The sequence below is a fragment of the Pseudochaenichthys georgianus genome, chromosome 22, assembly GCF_902827115.2.
Source record: "Pseudochaenichthys georgianus chromosome 22, fPseGeo1.2, whole genome shotgun sequence".
NCBI classification, from domain to species: Eukaryota; Metazoa; Chordata; class Actinopteri; order Perciformes; family Channichthyidae; genus Pseudochaenichthys; species Pseudochaenichthys georgianus.
The window spans coordinates 15,276,291-15,296,723 of record NC_047524.1 but is presented as its reverse complement, the minus strand read 5'-3'; the positions used below and the strand labels follow the sequence as shown (position 1 = coordinate 15,296,723).

At 40.5% G+C, this 20,433-nt stretch overlaps 2 protein-coding genes and 1 pseudogene across 2 annotated transcripts in view; 2 read left to right on the top strand and 1 right to left on the bottom strand.

Moving 5' to 3' along the window:
• The first annotated feature begins 815 nt into the window (after positions 1–815).
• LOC117468012 (kinesin-like protein KIF15) lies at positions 816–8,447 on the top strand (annotated as a pseudogene).
• Positions 8,448–9,950: 1,503 nt separating this feature from the next.
• tdrd9 (tudor domain containing 9) overlaps positions 9,951–20,433 on the top strand; it is a 49,490-nt gene continuing 39,007 nt past the window's right edge. The window contains exon 1 of the mRNA XM_034111617.1: positions 9,951–10,121. Within this exon, the coding sequence (XP_033967508.1) occupies positions 9,994–10,121 (128 nt within the window). The 5' untranslated portion in view covers positions 9,951–9,993. The remainder of the gene's footprint in view (positions 10,122–20,433) is intronic.
• rd3l (RD3 like) lies at positions 11,263–14,100 on the bottom strand. The gene is made up of 3 exons (XM_034111618.1): positions 13,763–14,100; positions 12,698–13,024; positions 11,263–11,771 (listed from the first exon to the last, which is right to left on the bottom strand). The coding sequence occupies exons 2-3, from the start codon at positions 12,994–12,996 to the stop codon at positions 11,405–11,407; spliced, it is 666 nt and encodes a 221-aa protein (XP_033967509.1). The 5' UTR covers positions 12,997–13,024; positions 13,763–14,100; the 3' UTR covers positions 11,263–11,404.

Genomic DNA, 20,433 nt, shown 5'->3' with positions numbered 1-20,433 from the left:
TGCTCTGAAGATGGGAGGTGATATTCTATTAATGTTCACGTTCACACAGTCGGTGATTTTTGCCGGCCGTCTTTCCTGCGACGGCAGTTTTTCTGTATTTCCTTTCTCCTGTAATATGACTTGATCGCTTTAAACTCCGCACACTGAGCTCTGATTGGTCAGCAGGCGGTGTTTTCACTGAGTTGAGCTCTTAGCCTGCAACCTAACCTGGTCCCGACCAGGTTAGCTGCTTAGCATATATTACCATGGAGATCTAGCCTGCTAAAAAGAGAACCAGCTTCGGATGACCGGAAAGCCGGAGTTTTCCCTGAATTTAGCCGGCTAAGCGAAAATCCTGCTTCGCAGTATACCCCCCAGGGGTTCAACACACAGGTGACCAGTCCGCCCCTTTGTAGCATATTATTTCAATGAGAGATGAGCAGATCGCCCCTGGGCTTTCAACTAAAGACACAGCCACGCAAAAACTGCGGCATTTGTACAGCTCCTTATGGGTAGGCCTACTGCAATTTGTGAAGTGCTTTCCTCTGTGGTGAAACGATCAGCACTGCACCACGGAGGAAAGCGGCAGAATGTCACCATGAGTTAAAGACAGCGGGGCTGCTCTGCGTGCATGGCTTCCTTCTGCAAGTCGAGGCCGCGGTCTCGTTCAGGATCCGAAAATACAATTTAAATATTTTTGCACACTTATTCCACTTATTCCTAGTGTGCCACTGGTTACGGTGCCGCGTGTCAATGCTGGCACGCGTGCCAGGGGTTGCCGACCCCTGCTGTAGACAGTGCCTCGGCTGTTGCCATTGAGAAGCTGAAGGCTCAGCATGCTCCAGAAACAGACTGACCTCACAGGCGCCCTTCAGGCCTATGAGGAGTACAAAGAAGTCACCAAGTAAGGCACACAGCGTTCAACTCTAATTTCATAGCCTTTTTTCTTTGTCAACATCTGCTGTCTACAATGAAATGAGGGCAAATGTATGTAGGAGATTTAATAAAAAAAAGAAAAGCCTATTACTTCCCCTGACTTAAACTTAAAATATATAGTATTCATATATTTGGAGTGACAATCCATCCCTGAATGTAATATCAGCTTGGTTTGATTGGTGACTGTATTGTAAGTGTTCATGCAATGTGTTAAAAGACTTATAAAGTAACTTTAGAATAGAGGGTAAAATGGTTTTTGATTGGCGCTTTGCGTTCTAGGAAGCAGATGTCTTGCTGCAGTCTGAGAAAAGGTACCTCGGCAAGTCCAACAGGCATTTGGAAAACATTTTGGAAGCCACGAACGCTTACAAGAAGAGGGAGGTGTCTGAGCTGAACAGAATTCACGTTGAAACCATAAAGGTGAGGGGACGTGGACATTTGTATTTAGATCACCGAGGCAACATTTTCTTCTAAAATCTGTTATTGTTGTCTTGATTACAATCACTTTGTGTTTTACCTTCAATATCTAATATACCATATTCTCACCACGCCCACCAAAGCATACAACCTGCGGACTCGTCTCTAGCCCGGAGCACCTGAATGGGTCAGACCCTATATATACAGTCAGACCACGGTACGGACGACCTCCTTCAGACATGGCTGAGATGGCTGTGACTGAGGAACTGTGTCAAGTGCAGGTACGACAGTGTGGTTTATCCCGTAAATGTGTGTATAAAAACACATTCTCCATTGTTTCGTACTTTCTTTAATGTCTCACCAGGAGCAAGCTAGCCACTTCCAGACACAGTTTAATGAGGAAGAGCTGAAGAACAGCAACCATGCAGCAGCAGATTGCAAAACTTGAGGAGCAGATCACTGTGATGTCACAAGAGTCTGACCACAAGGATGAGGTAGAATTTTCTCATGTTCATTTACAGCTTTCTCATTTAAATGTAAGGCTGTGTAAAAACTATATCTGTTTGATGTTTCACATGTTGCCCATTTTTCCCCTTTACGCATTATGCAGCTGCTTTCTACTGAGCGAGCTAACAGGAACACAGATCAGCTCAACCGACAAGAAACTGCGAACGAGCTGCAACAGAGCCTTCAGTCTGAACAGCAGGCCGCAGAAGGTAAGGATCTCATGCTCCTCTTGTGTTGTTGGAAGTGTTTGTCAGATGGAGGTGATGACTCTTTGTTTCCTCTGGTTTCAGTACTGAGGACTGAGATCCGCGATCTACGTCTGGTGCTGCAGTCGTCTGACAAGGAGCTGGCTGCTGTGAGGAGCGAGCTGAGAGAGGGTCACAGCGAGCAGCAGAGAGAGACGACTCAGCTCTCCAGCAGTCTGATCAGCACTCAGCTCCAACTTGACAAAATCCAGTAAGCATTAGTTTAATACCTTTGCACTATGTCTTCCTTGATCTGATGGGTTTAAGTGACCACAAATACAATGTGTTAACAGGCTGGAGTGGGAGCAGCTTCTGGAGCAGCATCGGACACTGCAGGATTCATTTGACCAGCTCCAAGCTGAGGCCAAGTTTGATACGAATCAGGCCCAACAGCAGCTGCAGGACAAGCAGCAGGAGATCGATTAACTGAAGGCACAGCTCACGGTTAGTAAACTTTCCAAAAAAATTGAAACAATCGGCGCTTTCACACCGGAGAACTTTTCCCAGGAATAGTTCCGATAGTTCCTGGGATGTTGCGTTCACACCAAAAAGATCTGGAACTAGAACTTTTTTTTGCGAACCTTTTTAGTCCCTGCTAGAGAGCAGGGACTTTCCTGTGAGAAAAAGGTTCCCATTTCTCATTGGCTGGGCGAATTGCAAACCACGCCCCGTAAAACTCGGAAAAGTTTTGTGAAGCCGCCATTGTATTTGCTGGCATTAGCATCATCATTAGCATTAGCCCAGCGCACCAACGGAGAGAGACTAACTTATGGCAACACAAAAGAAAACATGGGAGCGGTGGAGATGAGGAGGTGTCAGCGTTCTGGCGATTTACTCGGAAGGCTTCAGCCAGTCCCCAACTCCGGGGACTTCCGGCCGGGGATTTCGGGTGGCAGTATACGCCGTGAAGTTGTTTGCGGCCTGCCAGTAAACCCAAAGCACAAGAAGTGACGTCAGCAGCTCATTTGCCTAATCCTCCCTCAGGGACTTATTCCGGTGTGAACGCGATTTGCTCTGTAGTTCTTCTTTAGTTCTTCTGAACTAAGTACTGGGAACTAAGTACGGCAAAGTACTTGGTGTGAAAGCGCCTTATCGTTTCTTTCTCCTGATATCTCAGTCTAAACTTCCTTTTGTTTTATTTCTGTTGTAGAAGCTGAATAGTTCTCTGCAGATGGAGCAAGAGCACACAAGCATCCTGATCTCCCAGTTAACAGAAAACAAAGAGCACATCAAAGTGAGTTTGTCCACAGCTTTCTCTTTTTTAGAGTTGTTTAATGCGTGTAACAATTCTAAATATTTTAAATTACTCTTTTTAACACAAGCAACCTTGGTGTTTCCCTTCAGAGAACTTATTGAAACGATGGCACAAAATACACTGCTGAGAAAGCAAGTCTCAGACCTGACCGTACAGAAACAACAGCAGGTCAGTCCTAAGAACAGCCTGCATGTTTTCAAAATAAAATTCAATATGTAATTGTAGCAGTATTTGCTAAACCTGCTTATCTGATTTTTGGTTTGAAGGCATCCAAAATTGTCGATCTTGAGCAAAATTCCAACTCTGCCAACGAAACGATAAAAGGCTTGGAACAGAAGACTGAACAGGACAAAGTAAGCCTGAGTGAACTATTATCCAATTTTTCGAATTCCTTCCAAAATAATGACATTGTTTAAAGCTACCCTTCTGAATCCTACCTGTGTATTTTGACAGGATGTTGTTGTAGATCTGATCAACCAAACCAGAGACCTGCGCAGTGAGCTGAGCCAGAAGGACCAGACCATTGTTCACCTGTGTGAAGACATCAATGATATCACAGTAATTACCCCTCCACCTATTTTACCCTTTATTTGACTTGAATGACTTCACTGTTTTTGCTTTGTTACCTATTCCTTTTGCTCTACCACCTCTTATTGTAAATATGTTTAATGTGTGTTGAGCTTGCTGATGATAACAATGTCATTGCTCTTTCAGGCCAAGTACAATGATGCCTGCTTTGAAAGGGAGGATCTCCAGGGGCAACACTCTAAGATCCAGGCAGAAATCTGTGACCTGAAAGAAAATGTAGAGAGACGAGTGGCATCCAACAAAATAGAGGTACGTTTGATCATTTTTGTGTGATTTGTTTGGTATATTTACTGCAAGGGATGAATGCTTTGACATGTTAAGCAAATGGAAAACAATAGGTACTGTATATAAAGCGTATGTGATTGTCCTCAGGTGGAGGTGTTGCAGGAGGAGGTGGTTTATGCCACTGAGGAGGTTGAGAGACTCACTAAGGTCTTAGATGAGCAGAACAGCCTCCTCCAGGAGCAAACGACCCAGAAGGACATCATGATACAGAATCTGCAGCAGAAGGTCACTTTTTCTAAATAATCTCAACACAGAGCAAAGACATAACTGGTCAAACAAATCTAAAATATGTTCTTGTGTACCAGTTACAAAAACAGCAGGAGGCAGTTGAAAGGACGATCAGAAATCAAATCAAATCAAATGTTATTTATATAGCACATTTATAAACGATTTTTGGTCGAGCCAAAGTGCTGTACATATAATAAAAATAGCCTACAGTAGAGACACTTTACAACAAATACAACAGCACAGATTGTTCAGAATATCAGTATGAGAAAAACGACACCCTCTATCCTTAGACCCTCACATCGTACAAATGGACATTTCAAGCCTCTAGTTAATCTGACAGGCACGCCTAAATCATTACCTCGGGTAAGACTTGCTTTTAGCTTTTTAGTCCTTAATTCTGCATTTAAAAATAAAACCTATGTGGCAAGCTTCCAGTAAGAAATGCAACTAAAAAGAAATACGTTTGTTCTGTTTCCCAGACACCCTGCACTCCAGGGAGTTTCAGCAGAGACCTGAGCCACGTACTGGAGAGCCAGGAGAGGGAGCTGGAGAATCGACGCTCCTCCATGATGACCATGGAGGTACTTTTAGCAGAGCTGAACACGGAGAGGGCGGCCAAGAATGATGAGATCCAAAGGCTTAAGATTATATCTTTGTTCAAATGTTTAATACATCTATAGCCATTTATTACTGGACTGATGTATTTATTCCGCAAGGTTACAGCAGACTTGACTAGTATAGAGTATTTTTCTCCACTTACATTAAATGTTTACATACAAAATAAAAGTAATTAATACATTTAATAGCCTTATGGTCCTTATGGACTTTGAAGTCCTTCAAATATGAAATTACATTGTTTCTGTCCTCAGATGCAGCTGGCAGTGGCGCCTCCAGAGATTGTTCATAGGGGTGGCCAAATGGGGCCACTGTAAATCTTGGGGTGGCCCACCAAAACCAAGCATTTAATTGTTGTAAAAGTATAGACTAGATGAAAACAATGGCAAAGAAAATCACCTACTGATATACTTTGGCTTCTTATTTTACATTTTCTGATACTATTCATCTGAAGTGAATATAATACAGATAGTTAACATTTTACTTCAAACAACATTTAAAAGAACCTTGTTTTGTGTTATGTATACATGTGTTGGTGATTTATTGTTTTGTTTTTTATACATGCTAGTTGTTCTTTCCTTTTTAAAAAGACAAATACAGCTTAATTTAAATAAGTTCCTTTATTGTAAGGCACAAAAATGTTCAGCATTCTCAACACATACAATACACAACAGCAACACAACATGTTCTTCAGTTATATTATGTCTCTAGGTTATACATTGTTTTAGCCTGAACAAAGCTGTTTGTGTCACACTGGGATCAAAGATGATTGACATGACTTTATTAAATCAAGTTTTAAAACATGACTATTTTATTTCAACAGGACCCAAAAACACAAGGGGTATAAAATGGTAAATACATACTGTGATTGAACACAAAACCACCATCTATTATTGACCTTTATATCAAATTCAAAACATTATAAATGATACAAAATACCACCTTTTAGTATTAGACAGAAAATAGGTGACGAGACATTCTATTTTTTTAGATTAGGCCACTGTGGTGAGAGTAATACATATAGCTTGTATTCCATTTGTTTTGAAAATGTATATTTATACTTTATAAACAAACTGGTTACCCTTTTTTAAGTTAGCATACAGCACATTATGAAAACAAACTTGACTAATGGTCGGCTCATAAACTCAGAACACAGAAGAGGAAAAACTGCATAGATTCTCGTTTCATTTTGAAGGAGCTGCAGACCTAAAGTGTGTAAAAGACTTAAATGATTACAAAGGTCACAATCACATTAATAAAACTGTACTTAGGTTTTAGTTTCACTTTTACAAAACAGAGTTCCACATGTACTTTCTAGCATGTATGGCCATCTCCTCACTAGCCCTATGCTGCTGCTCCCCTGCCAGCTCTGTCTCTCTGTCTCTGTTGACTTTCTCTTCATTTTCTGCAAATTGACATTACACACAGCAGTGTTTTTTAATAGTAGCCTACGCATTACACCAGCCCAGCATACCGACATCAGCTAACGTTAGCTTAGCAAGCTAAACTAACACTAACTAGGATAGCCGCCAAAGTGTCTTTACAGTCGAATTATACCTGAAGTCAAGCCAGCCTTTAATGAGCCCCGAGCCTGTTTTCCAGGTCTTCCAGCGTTTTTCTCGTTTTAATGCCATTGAACACACATTTTGATCAGAATAACAGCTAAAGGTAAGCATATCTCCGTTTTTTGCTACCTAAAGCTAACACACTAATGCCTAAAGTGTTGTGGGGCTTAACAGGCAACGAACGTATACGACTTACCTTCTAGAAGTCTGGTGGATTTGTGTCAAGTCAGTAGAAAGAAATGTTTTGCTGCAACCTGCTGCTGTCTGTGCGAATCTCAGAGTGATGCACGCGAGTATCAGACTATCAGAGTGGTGCGCCGAGTATCAGAATGTTACCATGGTAGCAGAGGGAGAGGGAGGGGATGCAGTATGAGCGTTGGAAGCTCAAATCAAGTGACTCGCTGGCTGTGTATTTGTTGTTAAATATCAGATAAACTACTATGCATAGGTGACTGGCGAGGCGGTGTGTGTGGTGGGGGGGCCAGTGGGGGGGCCAACAAATATATCTGGGTGGCCATGGCCCCCCCTGGCCCCCCCTGCTGGCGCCACTGGCAGCTGGCTGAGAAAGAGATGGTCCGGATTCAGATCCAGGCTTTACTTGACCAGTTCTACAACAAGGAGAACCAGCTGATTCACAATGGGAACAACAAAAGGTGAGTTTATTTCTCCAGTCATTCAGCCATACACTGCCCTGAAATGCATCATATCATTTATTGTTAATGGCATAAGTAGATTAATATTGTTATCTTGTAATTTTTCAGCGATGAGTTGAATGATGCCTTCAAGAAAACTATGCTTAAAGAGCTACAGGAGGAGAGAGCAGATAAGGTTTGTATTCATCTGCTGGTTTTATTTGATCTCTGTATTGAATCCTCAGATTTTAATTTGTTCCTCTCATTCGTTTACAGAGCAACATAATGCAGCAGCTGACTGAAACTCAAAAAAGGTAAGGACCTGTGCTTTAGTCAAGTAAATAAATCAGCTTTTTCATGTTATAACATTCCTTTATTTATGCTTGATGTTTCACAAGCTCTGTCTGGTTTCTTTTTATAAGACTGCAAGCTCAGGAGTCGTTGTTGGGCCAGTCTCAAACCTGCGTCCAGGAGCTGACCAATGAGCTGACCAATGAGCTGAGGAACCGCTGTCTAGAGTTGAGAGATGTGGACCAGAGGACACAGGAAGATGAGAAATGTGTCCAGGTCAGAGTCTGAGTATATGAGTTTTATCTTTCACTAAAGAAAATTCTGCATGATGTTTTTTAAAGTATGATTAAATGGACTACTGGCAACCTAGTCAGAAGCTAAAATCTGTCCCCAGAGGAACTATCAGTTCCTGTCTGTGATCTGTTACTCTAGTCGAGAGAAGTTCATTTCAGGCCAAGTTTGTGGACAGTGTAGAATTATAGTCCTTTATCTAAGAGCTGCTAAACATAACACTGATAATAACGGCCTACAAATGAAACTTATTAAAAGATATTCAGCGGGTAAAATAATCTCTAACATAATCATTATTTATTTTACAGGAGAATGAGCTTCTCTGTAAGCAGAATGTCAAGCTGTCGGAGGAGAATGGAAAACTTGTCGGACATAAGAACCACAAACAGAGGATTGAATATCTGGTGAATCTGAAGAAGGACAACACCAAACTTCAAGAGGTAAAAAACATGTCTGCTGTCATCAAATGATGTTTCTCTTTGGTTAAAACACCACATTAATAAATGTTCTTTATGTTTCTTTTGTTTTTAAGGAAAATGAAAAACTCAAAACGGAGATGATGTTAATGCGGGACAACGGTGGATGTCTGCCACTGGAGATGACCTAAATCCCTGGTTCATTTATTGTTTAAAATTACAGGATTTTTGCATTTTTACCAGTAAAATGTTTTGGTTTTAATGGTTTCGTGTACAAAACATTTTTAAATTTATGTTTTCTGTTTCATTCAGGGAATATGCAATTATAACTTTGCTCTTGAAATTATTTCGTATTAGTTCACCCCTTTTTTTTGCCTGGAGGCCTACTGTACCTTTTCATTTAATTGATCTGCTGTTACAGTAGCATGGACATATCAACTGTGACAAAACTTCAATTATTCAAGCTCCCTCTGTCCCCGTAGGTTTCTATGGATCAGTGGTTCCCAACCTGGGGGGCGCGCCAGGCCTCAAATGATTTGAGGCCAAATATCATATTTAGACTTTTTATTTTTTTACATATAATTGTAAAGCAATACATGATTGTCACTAAAAGCCTTGTCTCTACATTACAATAACATATAAAAAGTAATTGATTAATTAATTTGAATAACAATTCAAGTTAGTAACTATTAAAGGCATAAAAAGACAGAAATGTATAATTCTTTCTTTAATAGAAATGTTTCTTCTGCCCGTAAAGTGTCCAAACCGGGCTTTTCTGGATAAGCGGGAATCCAAATGAATTAATCCTGAGTCCAATAACCATCAAAGTCACTCCAATAGTGCTCCTTAATTACGCTTTCATCCTCCTTTAACAAAATACTTCACATTCATCTAGTTTGTGACAGTAGTTGTAGCATTTTTGAGACTTTTAAACTTTAATTACCGCTGTTGTTTTTTTACCATCACACTGAGCTATATATGCATAGTTTTTTTTTTAGCATAATAAACTTGTCCTTCAATTGTAATGCTATAATTAAAACAATTGTATTCAGATGTTGTAGTATTGTTTCCTGAACTGTTAGACTGTTTTACATGTATACATTAGCAGTGATAGAAAGTATATTTACTGAAGTACTGTACTTTGGTAGAAAGAGAGAGCAGCTATGAGTTAATTTCCTTCGATTCTGTTGCTATTACCTGCTTTAGCAACATTTTGAATGCATGGCTTTTACTCTTATATTTGTTATACTACTACCCAGTGTTCAAATAAGTACTAAGATCCTTTAGTACTTCTGTAAAAGTTAAACTATTAAAATAACCCACTACAAGTAAAAGTCGTGATAACAATTCTACTTTAGTAAAACAACAAAATACTTAGAATCAAAATATACTTAAAGCACAAAAGGTACTCATTCTGCACAATGATCCCTTTCAGAACAATATAAAGTACTGTTTTATCAATTACATGTACTTGATGTAACAACAGTGATAGTACTTGTTAAGCAAATTGGAACTTTTCCAAGTATTTTATTATGATTTATTTTTATTTTATACATGTAAAAACATTTTAGCATTGTAGTTTTCATATCATTTTCAATTTGCAGTGCAACCGCCAGGAGGCGATGTGTGGAACGTATTCCTCACGTTCCAATCCTCACGCGCCCTAATCTCGCGGGCAGCAGAAAAGCAGGTGAATTTTGGAGAGACTCAATAGAAATATGCAATAACTAGACACCTGCAAAAATGAAGAAAGTGTTCACCGCAGAACAAATTTCGGATTGGTTCACCTCAGGAGCGACGTTTGCTAACATTAAACTCACGGAGGAAGTGGTTGAAAGAAAGTTGGATGAAGCGTCGTCGAAAGAGACCAGGTGAGAGAAACGTGCAAAGTTAACATTAGTTTAACATTGGCTAACACCATGCTCGTTAGCATAGTGCTGGATCCCACCTGACTTATTTCTATAACGCTAAGGCCGGTTACAAAACAAATTCCATTGTTATGGAGTCGTTTGGTTTATCGTATCCAAAACCCTGGATGGGTAAACTTTTTGAAAATGCAATTGTTTCGGAACCCTGCATGTGCGGAGTTTTAGCTATCATTTGGTAACGTTAATTAGCAAGCAGTATCAGTCTGAACTAGGGGAATAAGGTCACTGGCCTGAAAGCAAGCTAACCCTAAATGGTAAAGTTAATGACTAAACTCTTCAAGCGTTCTTTGTGGATTCCACATAGACAGTAAATATAAAGGGCTACAACTTGCTTTAGATTTAGTGTTTCACCGTAAAAGAGGAGAACTGACTGGTCTAGCTAGACCACATGGGTCAAACTCAAGGCGGGGACAGATCAGGCCCTTGGTGGATTTAATTTCGGCCCGCAGGATAATTTCTAATTACTATTAGATCTGGCCGGTATATTGCATAAGAAATGAATGCAACTGATTATTTAATGTTGTTTTTATAGGCAATAATTTAAGCTTTGTTAGTTCCAGTTTTAATATGTGCAATTAGTTCATTGTAATAAGTTTTGCAATAAATATTGAACCAGTCCGGCCCTCGACTCATACCGATTTTTTTTATTTTGGCCCACTGTGTATTTGAGTTTGACACCCCTGTAGACTATGAAATAAACTTGACTGAGGTTTCCAAAGTTGATAAGTGATTATTTAATATAATGTTTAGCGTTATTCTTTTAATACAGCCCACATTTTAAAACCATCGATGAAGTGATGTAACCAAATTGAACATAAAATAAAGGCTTTCTGGTGCTTTATCCTGGCTTTTGTAGACTGTAAGGAATGTATCACACATGTATTTGTTTTAAGTTTAATAACAGCAAAATCAATTCGAAATATTACGATTATTTTATTCTACAACTTTGGAATTCGCCCAAAATAACAATACTGAGAATATGGCCTTCTGGCAAATATGGGAGAGTCACAGGTTGATTAACAAGTTACAAGATAACAAAATAATCTATATAAAACTACTCAAAACTAGTCATTCTATTGAGAAAGGATTAAAAAGAGCAGGGGACAAACTAGTTCTTGTAATTTAAAAAGTGCAATACATTGTCCACTCGGCCTAATGTCTTTATTATTTGGTATCGAGCTACATCTACAACTAATACAAACCATCACGTTTTTGCATATTTTCTCTCACAGTGTAGTGCTGTATGGTGCCTTGGGCCTGAGAGAAACTGGGTAGTTATATGGAAGGTCCCAGTCCCTGTTGGACCCTGCCAACGAACTGGAGTGCCGCATGGCCCTATCCACGTATCCCGAGATTGTTTGGATCTCCTCCCTTGGGTTGTTTCCACAGTTTGGGACGGTGGGTGTGACAAAGCCCTGCTTCATTATGTAGCGGCTGGTCCATGCCTCCATTGGTCGGTTCTGTGCTGGCTTCACTGAGAGGTCATCCTCTTCATCATGTTCTTTCTGACTCAAGAAGTCGCTCAGAACCTGCTTGAAGACACACGCCAATTCCCATGGCATAATGTTGTTAGTAGCAAGCACCTCACGAAACCTGTGGAAAACAATACAATTAATGAAACACTTGCTAAAGGCAAAAGAAAATCCACAGTGGGATTACTAGGGTTTGTTCATCAAAGTTAGCTGTAGGTGGCACCATTTCTGAATTAATTACAAACAGCAGAAAAAGAGACTCAACAAAATAACTTGTTAAGCGCCAATCAGACCTTAAACTGTACACAATGTAGAAAACTGGAAATATTACATTGTTATTTTATTCATGTGAGGAAATGTACTTAAGATCTTTGTGGATCACTGTGGAGACCGTTTTAATTTGATATTTTACATATTTCTTCAGTGGGGAAGATACTTTATCTTATGCTGAAGTCACACTCTTCACGTATATCATAATTTATTCATAAATTGAAAATGTGCATTAAAAAAGTGGTAGAAATGCACATTTTATGTTAAACATTTTCTATTGGATCTAATATCATATCATTTGACCAGGAGTCTCATGTTTTCACAATTGATATTACTAGGACAACAGCACAGCTTTTTCTTGACAAGCATTATTCCACATTTCTTCCTAAATGTGTGATTCTTTGGTAAAGTGGTTATGCAAGCACTCTGTAGTGACCCAGTAGTGAATGTAATGGGAAATGAATAAGTAGGTCACAGTGTTCAACCATGTGGAACAATATTTTTGATATCATTATGGCTAATGGAGATAATGAGTGGCAGTCTGTCTCCAGTCAGGCTAACAGGGCATCCTTCACCTTCACATGTTCATACCATACTTCGCCTGCCTCTGTGACAGTAACACATAATGGCTTTCTTGGCAGCCTGCCCTGCCTCCCTTTCCCTTTGGGCCTTTACTGCTTTGCCTGCTGTCAAGCCTTGTGTTGATGCAGAAGCAGCTAGCCACTGTTGACCACATGCTAATGTGAGGACAATGCATTGCAAGGCCTGTACAAGCACCTGGAGAGCACAGTGGCTGCGTGGATGGGTGAGATCTGGGCACACAGAAACTCCAGCTGGTGTAACTCTGATGTGGGGATGAGGGTCCGTAACCTGGGGTTTTTCTGAAACCAATGGAGACCCAGGGCGCTGTGGGACAACCTGTGCTTGCGCTCCAGCTCCCTTGCCAGATGCTCACGTTCCTCCACATGCCAAAGGAGCTCCCTGATCAACATGCCACTGAGTACGACCCCCGACACTTCATCCTGAGCCTGCACCCTCGATTCATTGGACCATTTCATCCAGCCGAACAGGGGCATGGCAGTCACTGGAGGTTGCCCTGAAAAACTGGGGAAACAAAACGTTTTTGTTGGCTTTCCCACAGCACTTTTCTAAACTCATTTTCAATATACTGGAATATGTTTATGCAAATGTCAGTGCTAATTTCTCTAAATTACACTTACAAATAAAAAGACAACATCTGACTTTATGAAAAAGTGAGGCAGGTAGCAAAACAATTGGAGTGAAAAGTGGGAAAACATATAATGACCAAAAAAGTTCAAATCTACATATTTTATTTCTTGGAAAAATAAATAAATGTTTCCAATACTATTTCTGATGCCTTGCACTTTAAACTTAAAAAAGTATACACTGAGAAATGTGTGAGAATATCGCAGCATAACTTAATTTTTGAGAAAGGCAATTTTAATTCTTACTGTGTAGCCCTATTATAATAAAAAAAAAAATAAGGTTGAAAGTGTAAGATGACCACCCCGTTGCCAAGCTGTTCCCTGCCTGAAGGGTGCTCTGATTGCCTTCTTTTGAAGTCAAACTTGAAAAAGGAAAATGTCCCAGGTGTGTGCATTCAGCTTTTTTTCTCCGACTGATAGATCCAATACAGCTACCACCTGGGATTCAGATGGCTCAAACTGCCTGCAGGGTCAGGGGTCAGCCTCAATGAATAGAATGTCTATAAGCAGCATTTGATTTCAGAACGTAAAGAGTTGTCAGTCTTCCAGCATGTACAGGAAGCAATTTTCAAATGAATATCTTTTAAAGCATTTAAAAGAAAAGATCTATACTTACAAGTGAGAACTGGACCGCTGACGCTTTTATGAGATGTTCAGAAATTAGCCAAAGATGAGCTTTTCACAGTATTGCCTGCAGCTCGTTGTCTCCATGGGTCAGTCCATGTGAACTAAATTCCTTCACTCGCTGCCAACTATGTACCGTGGTGTCAAATGCCATCAAAGAAGCACATCACTTGTGTGTCGACAGCAATCCTTCAATGTCTTGGTTGTTGGAAGCGGTTCCCTTTTCATGTTATTGTCTTGTCCCTATCGTACCTCCCACTGCTCCTGTCAAGCAGACTTTTTTCCAGGAGAGTTTTAGTCACACACTGCTAACTGACGAAGAAGAGCTGTCTCCTCTCCCTCCACTCTCCTCTGTGCTGTGTGCAGCTTTGTTGTAAGGTCAGCTGCTTTGTAGCTTGCACGAAATGTGTGCATTGGAGAGAAAGGAAGAGGACACGAGTGCATGTGTGTGCACAAGCCGTGGGGGTTTTGTATTTGAGCTCCTCTTAGTACTGTCAGGGTTTGTGCCTGCTGTTGCGATAAAGTCCTCCCCCCACTACAATACAGTGTGAGGCAGAGACAACTGGGAATGCTCTCTGGGCTCCAGTGCTGTGGCCCCGGTCGAGCTGACCAGAGGGAAAGACGAAAGAGGGCAGAGATTAAAATGAGCAAACTTTACAATATGACCAAGTAAGGGGAAGGTTGGAGCTTTACCCTCCTTACCCACTGTGAACCTACATTTTAAGTTTACTTTTAATGATGACCTGCTTATTATTCAAATGAGTGATTATTAAAACATCTTCATATCTGATATTTGCTTTTGTTAACTGTGCCTGTATGGCAAACAGCTTTAATTGCTGCACTACATAGCATTTGCATCAACAAGGGGAGGCTGTGTCTCAGTGGAATTGTGCGCTGAACTTTGAATCAGGGGATAGCAAGTTCGAGTCCCACTGCAGTCAGCATGTTGTTGTGACCCTGGGCAAGACACTTCACCCCAAATTGCTCCTGTGGGGATTGTCCACAGTACTGAATGTGTAAGTCGCTTTGGATAAAAGCGTCTAACAAGTGACATGTAATGTAACAAAAGTAGCTACTGATATCACAGCTGGCACATTCTAGCATATGCACAGGCCTACACATTAGGGGTGTAACTTAGGGCTGTGCGACTTTTTTCGGTTTTCACGATTAATTTGCATTTTTACTTTCCTACGGTTTGTGAAATGGCTGAACCGAAAAATCGCGATTTTAAAACATTTATAGACTCCGCAGATTTGTTTTGCTTTAAAGGGGAAAGGAAACACCAATTACTAGGGATGCACGATAATTATCGGCCCGATAATTATCGGTCCGATATTAGGAATTATGACGTCATCCCGATAAACCGATAACAGTATTAATAGCCCCGATAATATACAATATATTTTTTGGGTAAAAAAAAAGAAAAAAATACTGCGGTGTGGGTGGATAGGGAAAAAAAATACACATGCGTTAATCGCGTTACAATAATTAGTGGCGTAATTTTTATTTTTATTATCGGGTATCGGTCTTGAGAAGCAGGAAGTTATCGGTATCGGTTTCAAAAAACCAATATCGTGCATCCCTACCAATTACAGTTATAATATTCCGGTAGTTTATTCATTTTACAATGGATATTGATCGTAATATTTATTGTATATGATATTACTCGCCAAAAGAAAATTAATTATCCGCCGGCCGGGTGGGGAATTCCGGGACCAGGCCGCCGCCATTAGGGGAGTCCCAAATGGTGACGTCACTGGCTGTGTTTTCGCTCCACCGGAAGTCAACACAACGTAGCAGATATGGCAGCGATGGAGGAATTTTGCAATGAGATCGAAGTTTTGAACGATGAATTTGACTATTCGTCGGGAGATGACATTGATGTGGAAGCATCTACAGTTACCAGGCATCCCATGGCCTATGCTTATGAACCGATTCGGTCGAATAGAGTGGCATACGATCCGGAATAAAAAAATTAAAAAAACACAATGCTAACAGTGAGCCTCTGAATTAGCCCCGAGCGAAAATGCTAACCTATTACTGCACCGAAAATCACTCCTAGCTCCCTTATTACTTATCCTAGCCGCACATCCAACACATCGTTTATGATCGCAAGGAGACACAGAATCTAACGGTGCCCACCTCAACACTGAAAGATACAAACTCGCGAGGTTATCCACAAAAACGTACATCAAAACAAGTGGCGCTAGGTACTAACATACGCCAGGCTAACGGCTTACCTTCCTCATTGTCTGGTCTAAACTGGTCTTCAATGGCATTACAACGATAAAAACGATGATGTAGTTAATCCATAGGTTAATATCCAATGGGGCTGTGTCCCCTTTGAAATGTTCTGATAATCTATAAGCAATACAACTGCAATTCCGTTATCTGCTGTCCGCTCTGTGCTCCGTGCGCTCTGGGTCCTGCAATACCATCCATCAATAGCAATACTAGCCTTTTTAGGGCTGTTTTCGACAGATGAGCGTGTGTATGCCAGTTTAATTAGTTGAGCTATAGAACACCCCCAATTCTCTATTGTACGTCATAATAGCTACCATTTAGTTTGGACGCGATTGCGTTAATTAATAAGGTCACACTGTGTCAGTAAATACATGTGTGAGCTAGTAATCTGGTAGTGCTGCAATATGTACCTCTCTCTCGGCAGCTGAAGCAGCTCGTTTGGTGGCTCGAACTTCACGTTTGTTGACACTGTCATTGTCTTGCGCGGCCGACGTGCTGGGACGGTCGGTGTTCCCGACTGCATACGTTGAGAAATCGAATATTGTGGGAACAGATCCTGGCTTCAAATCCAATGTTTTGTATTGAACCAGGCATCCAGACTGGACTTTGAGCAGCTTCTCATCCTTTAGTGGCAGCCTATGGAAATGTACTTCTTCCTTCTTTGTATAAAATCCATTTGTGCAGCCTGGGGCAATACAATAAACTCCTGACGACGACCGTTTTCTTGTAATGTAAACTACTGGTGCATTGCACGCCATGTTGTTTGTTATTGAGCTTTGGCCCAGGAAGCCGTACCCACTCAGTGACGTCACTGGAAAAGTCCCGGAGCAATGGAAGCGCCCATGGTCATTAGGCACGTATTTCAAAAAGTAAATTCGCGTATCTCGATCGTTTACATTGGAAATAGACTAGATAAATACATTTCCTAATGAGAATATTGTCGCATGGAAAGCAGTTTGAAAAGTGTTTCCATTTCCCTTTAAGGGACTCCGTAGTAGCTTACTCTCTCACTTTCCAGAACGCGCACAAAACTCAGCCACATTGCCTGTGACTACCCGATCTGCAGCTCTGCCCGATCTGCTGTTGTTATACTGTGTTCGTTGTTCGTTGTTGAGCATAACAGAGGACTCAGACATTGTACATTACATATATAACTAAACACGCCTTTTCTCCTCCTTATCTCTTTCATGACTTCATTTAATATGGTTTTGAACGCTGTAATCAATACTCAATACAGGAAAAACTTCACGGCTGGTTTCATTTCTGGTAGTTCCGGATGTTGTCTCATGCTACCCACGTCTGTAAACAAACGTATTCAAATAAACTGTACCTTCATTTAATATTCAGCAATAATAATATCTCGACGTCTATACAGTAGTTGTAGTGTTGAAATCAGTAGGTTTCGGTGTGCAACACTCCGTGTCATATCGCTACTAAATTCATCTCTATAGTAAATGGTATATTAGCCACATGCTAAATGCTAACTGGAGATGAAGGATTTTCAGAATAAAAGCTTAACAACTGCGCATGAGAACTTCTGGTTTTTCAGTATAAAACAGCATTTAAACTGACGGTATGTTTAAGGTACTTTATGCCATCAAAAACATTGATTTTAATTTATAACACTGCGCATGTGCAGAGCTGCAGATCGGGTAGTCACAGCCTACTACAATCACATTCACCGCTTCACCGACAGACGTACCATACAAATTTCCACGAACACAGATGAAGAACTCATTCCTAAAAAAGGTGCTACTTCAGTTGGATGGAAGTGGTTCGGGTACAAGCGGTCATACATTGAACTAGGGATGCCAGCGATTATTCGATTATTCGAATATTATTTTTAAAAATCGATTTTATTTATATATATATTTTTTATTATTTATGTATTTTTTTTTTTTTCTGGCTTAGTTTCAACCAAAATATAGACTAATGCTAATAATAGTAATAGTATTAATAATTGTAAATGGCCATTGGTCACACCACCAGTTTGTTTTACTGTAAACTTGGAGGAAGCCTGCGTGCAGAGCAGACTGCTGCTGCAGCACGCTACACACCGACCCCACCCCCCCTCTCCCTCACACGTGCGACTAAAGATGAACAAAGCGGCAGGTAAAAAGAGTTACTCCTCGTGGAACTACTTCGAACATACAAGTCCAAAGGAAGTTAAATGCAAGCTCTGCGAAAAGACGTTGGTCTATCACAACTCAACCTCAACAATGCGTTCGCATTTGAGTGCGAAGCACGCCAAAGAGGTTACAGAGAAAGACGCAGCACAGCTGGCCATTACCAACTTCACTTCAAGGCCACGTCGTTGTGATGACATGCTTGTTTGTTGTTTGTACTGTTAAACATGTTACAGTAAAGAAAACAACGGAATTCCCTTTTTTTTTTTTTCTCCCGGGGGGGTCGAATAATCGATTATTATTCGCCAGGGCTGCCGAATAAACGATTTTGATCATGGTCAGTTTCTGGCAACCCTACATAGAACACAACTGTTCTGTGTAAGGTCTGTAGAAAGACAACTTCCTAGAAAGTTAAAGGGATGTTATTTTGTTTGAGGGTATTTTTTTATTATTCATTTCATTATCATTATTTATTATTTGTTGTATTTCATTTTACAAGTTTTTTCAGGGATGGCCTACAAGAGATTTTTTTTTCAGTTTGATTTAAAAAAAAATCTTTGCACATTAATGACAGCCAAGTGCCGTGGTGCTGTTTTTATTTTATTTATTTTATTCTTGAACAACTGATTTGTTCACATAGGCCTAGACTACTTGGTAATCTCATTTATTTTTATTGTGTTAATAAAGAAAATATGTATTGAAATTTTGCCATGGTCTGGTTCGTTTATAAAAAAACAGAAAAAATCGAGGTTTAAATCGAAAATTGTCCATTAGTTGGTTCGAGACACCAGCCACTCGGCGGAGGAAACCCATCTCGGCCGCTTGTATCCGCGATCTCGTTCTTTCGGTCATGACCCATCCTCATGACCATAGGTGAGGGTAGGAACGAAAATGGCCCGGGAGACAGAGAGCTTTGCCTTCTGGCTCAGCTCCCTTTTCGTCACAACGGTGCGGTAAAGCGACTGCAGTACCGCTCCCGCTGCTCCGATTCTCCGGCCCATCTCACGCTCCATTGTTCCCTCACTCGAGAACAAGACCCAAGCAATGTGGACAAGTTAATTTTTCTTTGAAAAAACATGAAAATACAATGACAAGCAAGTCATAATGTCAAACTGGCTGCTTAGGTACAGTACAGTTCAAATACAGATTATTTCAGTTCATCGAAATACTGCACCTTAATGCTGGCATGAGAATCACTCACCTTTCGGCGAAATTCGCCGTTTTGAATCCAAAATAGGTCGTTTGTATGATTCATGTAGATCTGCAATACAAATATTTTTGGGGTATGGGGGGGGTCTGGGACCCGGAGTAATCTGCGGCCGCGAGCTGTTATGTGTCATCATGACACGCATGGTGTTCTTTTTTTATATATTATAATGCAGCGCGAGCTCTGTGCTCGAGTCTTCCTGCCTGTCGGCTCTGCTGCTCCGCGATGATGGTCTAGCTTCAGCAGCCACATTAGCTACGGGTGCGTTCGTTAATATTAACTGTGCCGTCCGGAGTCACTGTGGCACAGACTGGACCGCTGGTGAACAGCTCTTAGAACGGGGCGTTCAGGTGTTCAGAGCAGAGCTCCCTGTCGGAGCGCAGAGCGTGATGTGCACTGAAAAGTGTTTCTGTCGCAATATTATCGTTGAGCTAGCTAGCTAGCATACATTGTCACTATCTGCTAATGTTAGCTTTAGCCTTCGTTTTCTAATAGTTTTTTTTTCATAGGCGATAAACGGAGGTGGTATAAGTATAGATCTTCTACTTGAGTAAAAGTAGAAGCACTCAGATCTTGTACTTGATTAAAAGCAGAAATACTCAGATCTTGTACTTGAGTAGAAGTACTCAGATCTTGTACATGATTAAAAGTAGAAGTACTCAGATCTTGTACTTGAGTAGAAGTACTCAGATCTTGTACATGATTAAAAGTAGAAGTACTCAGATCTTGTACTTGATTAAAAGCAGAAATACTCAGATCTTGTACTTGAGTAGAAGTACTCAGATCTTGTACATGATTAAAAGTAGAAGTACTCAGATCTTGTACTTGAGTAAAAGTAGAAGTACTCAGGTCTTGTACTTGAATAAAAGTAGAAGTACCAGAGTTAGGGGTGGGCGATATTGAAAAATATGTTATCACGATATTTTCAGGCAGTATCACGATAGACGATATATATCACGATATTTTTTCATGTCGGTTATTATGGTTATTTTTCAAGTTACTTAACAGTACAAGCACCTACAAGGTAACAGAAACTAAAACAAAAAGGAGTAACAGACCAAAATAGCATTTCAATGATGTTCACTG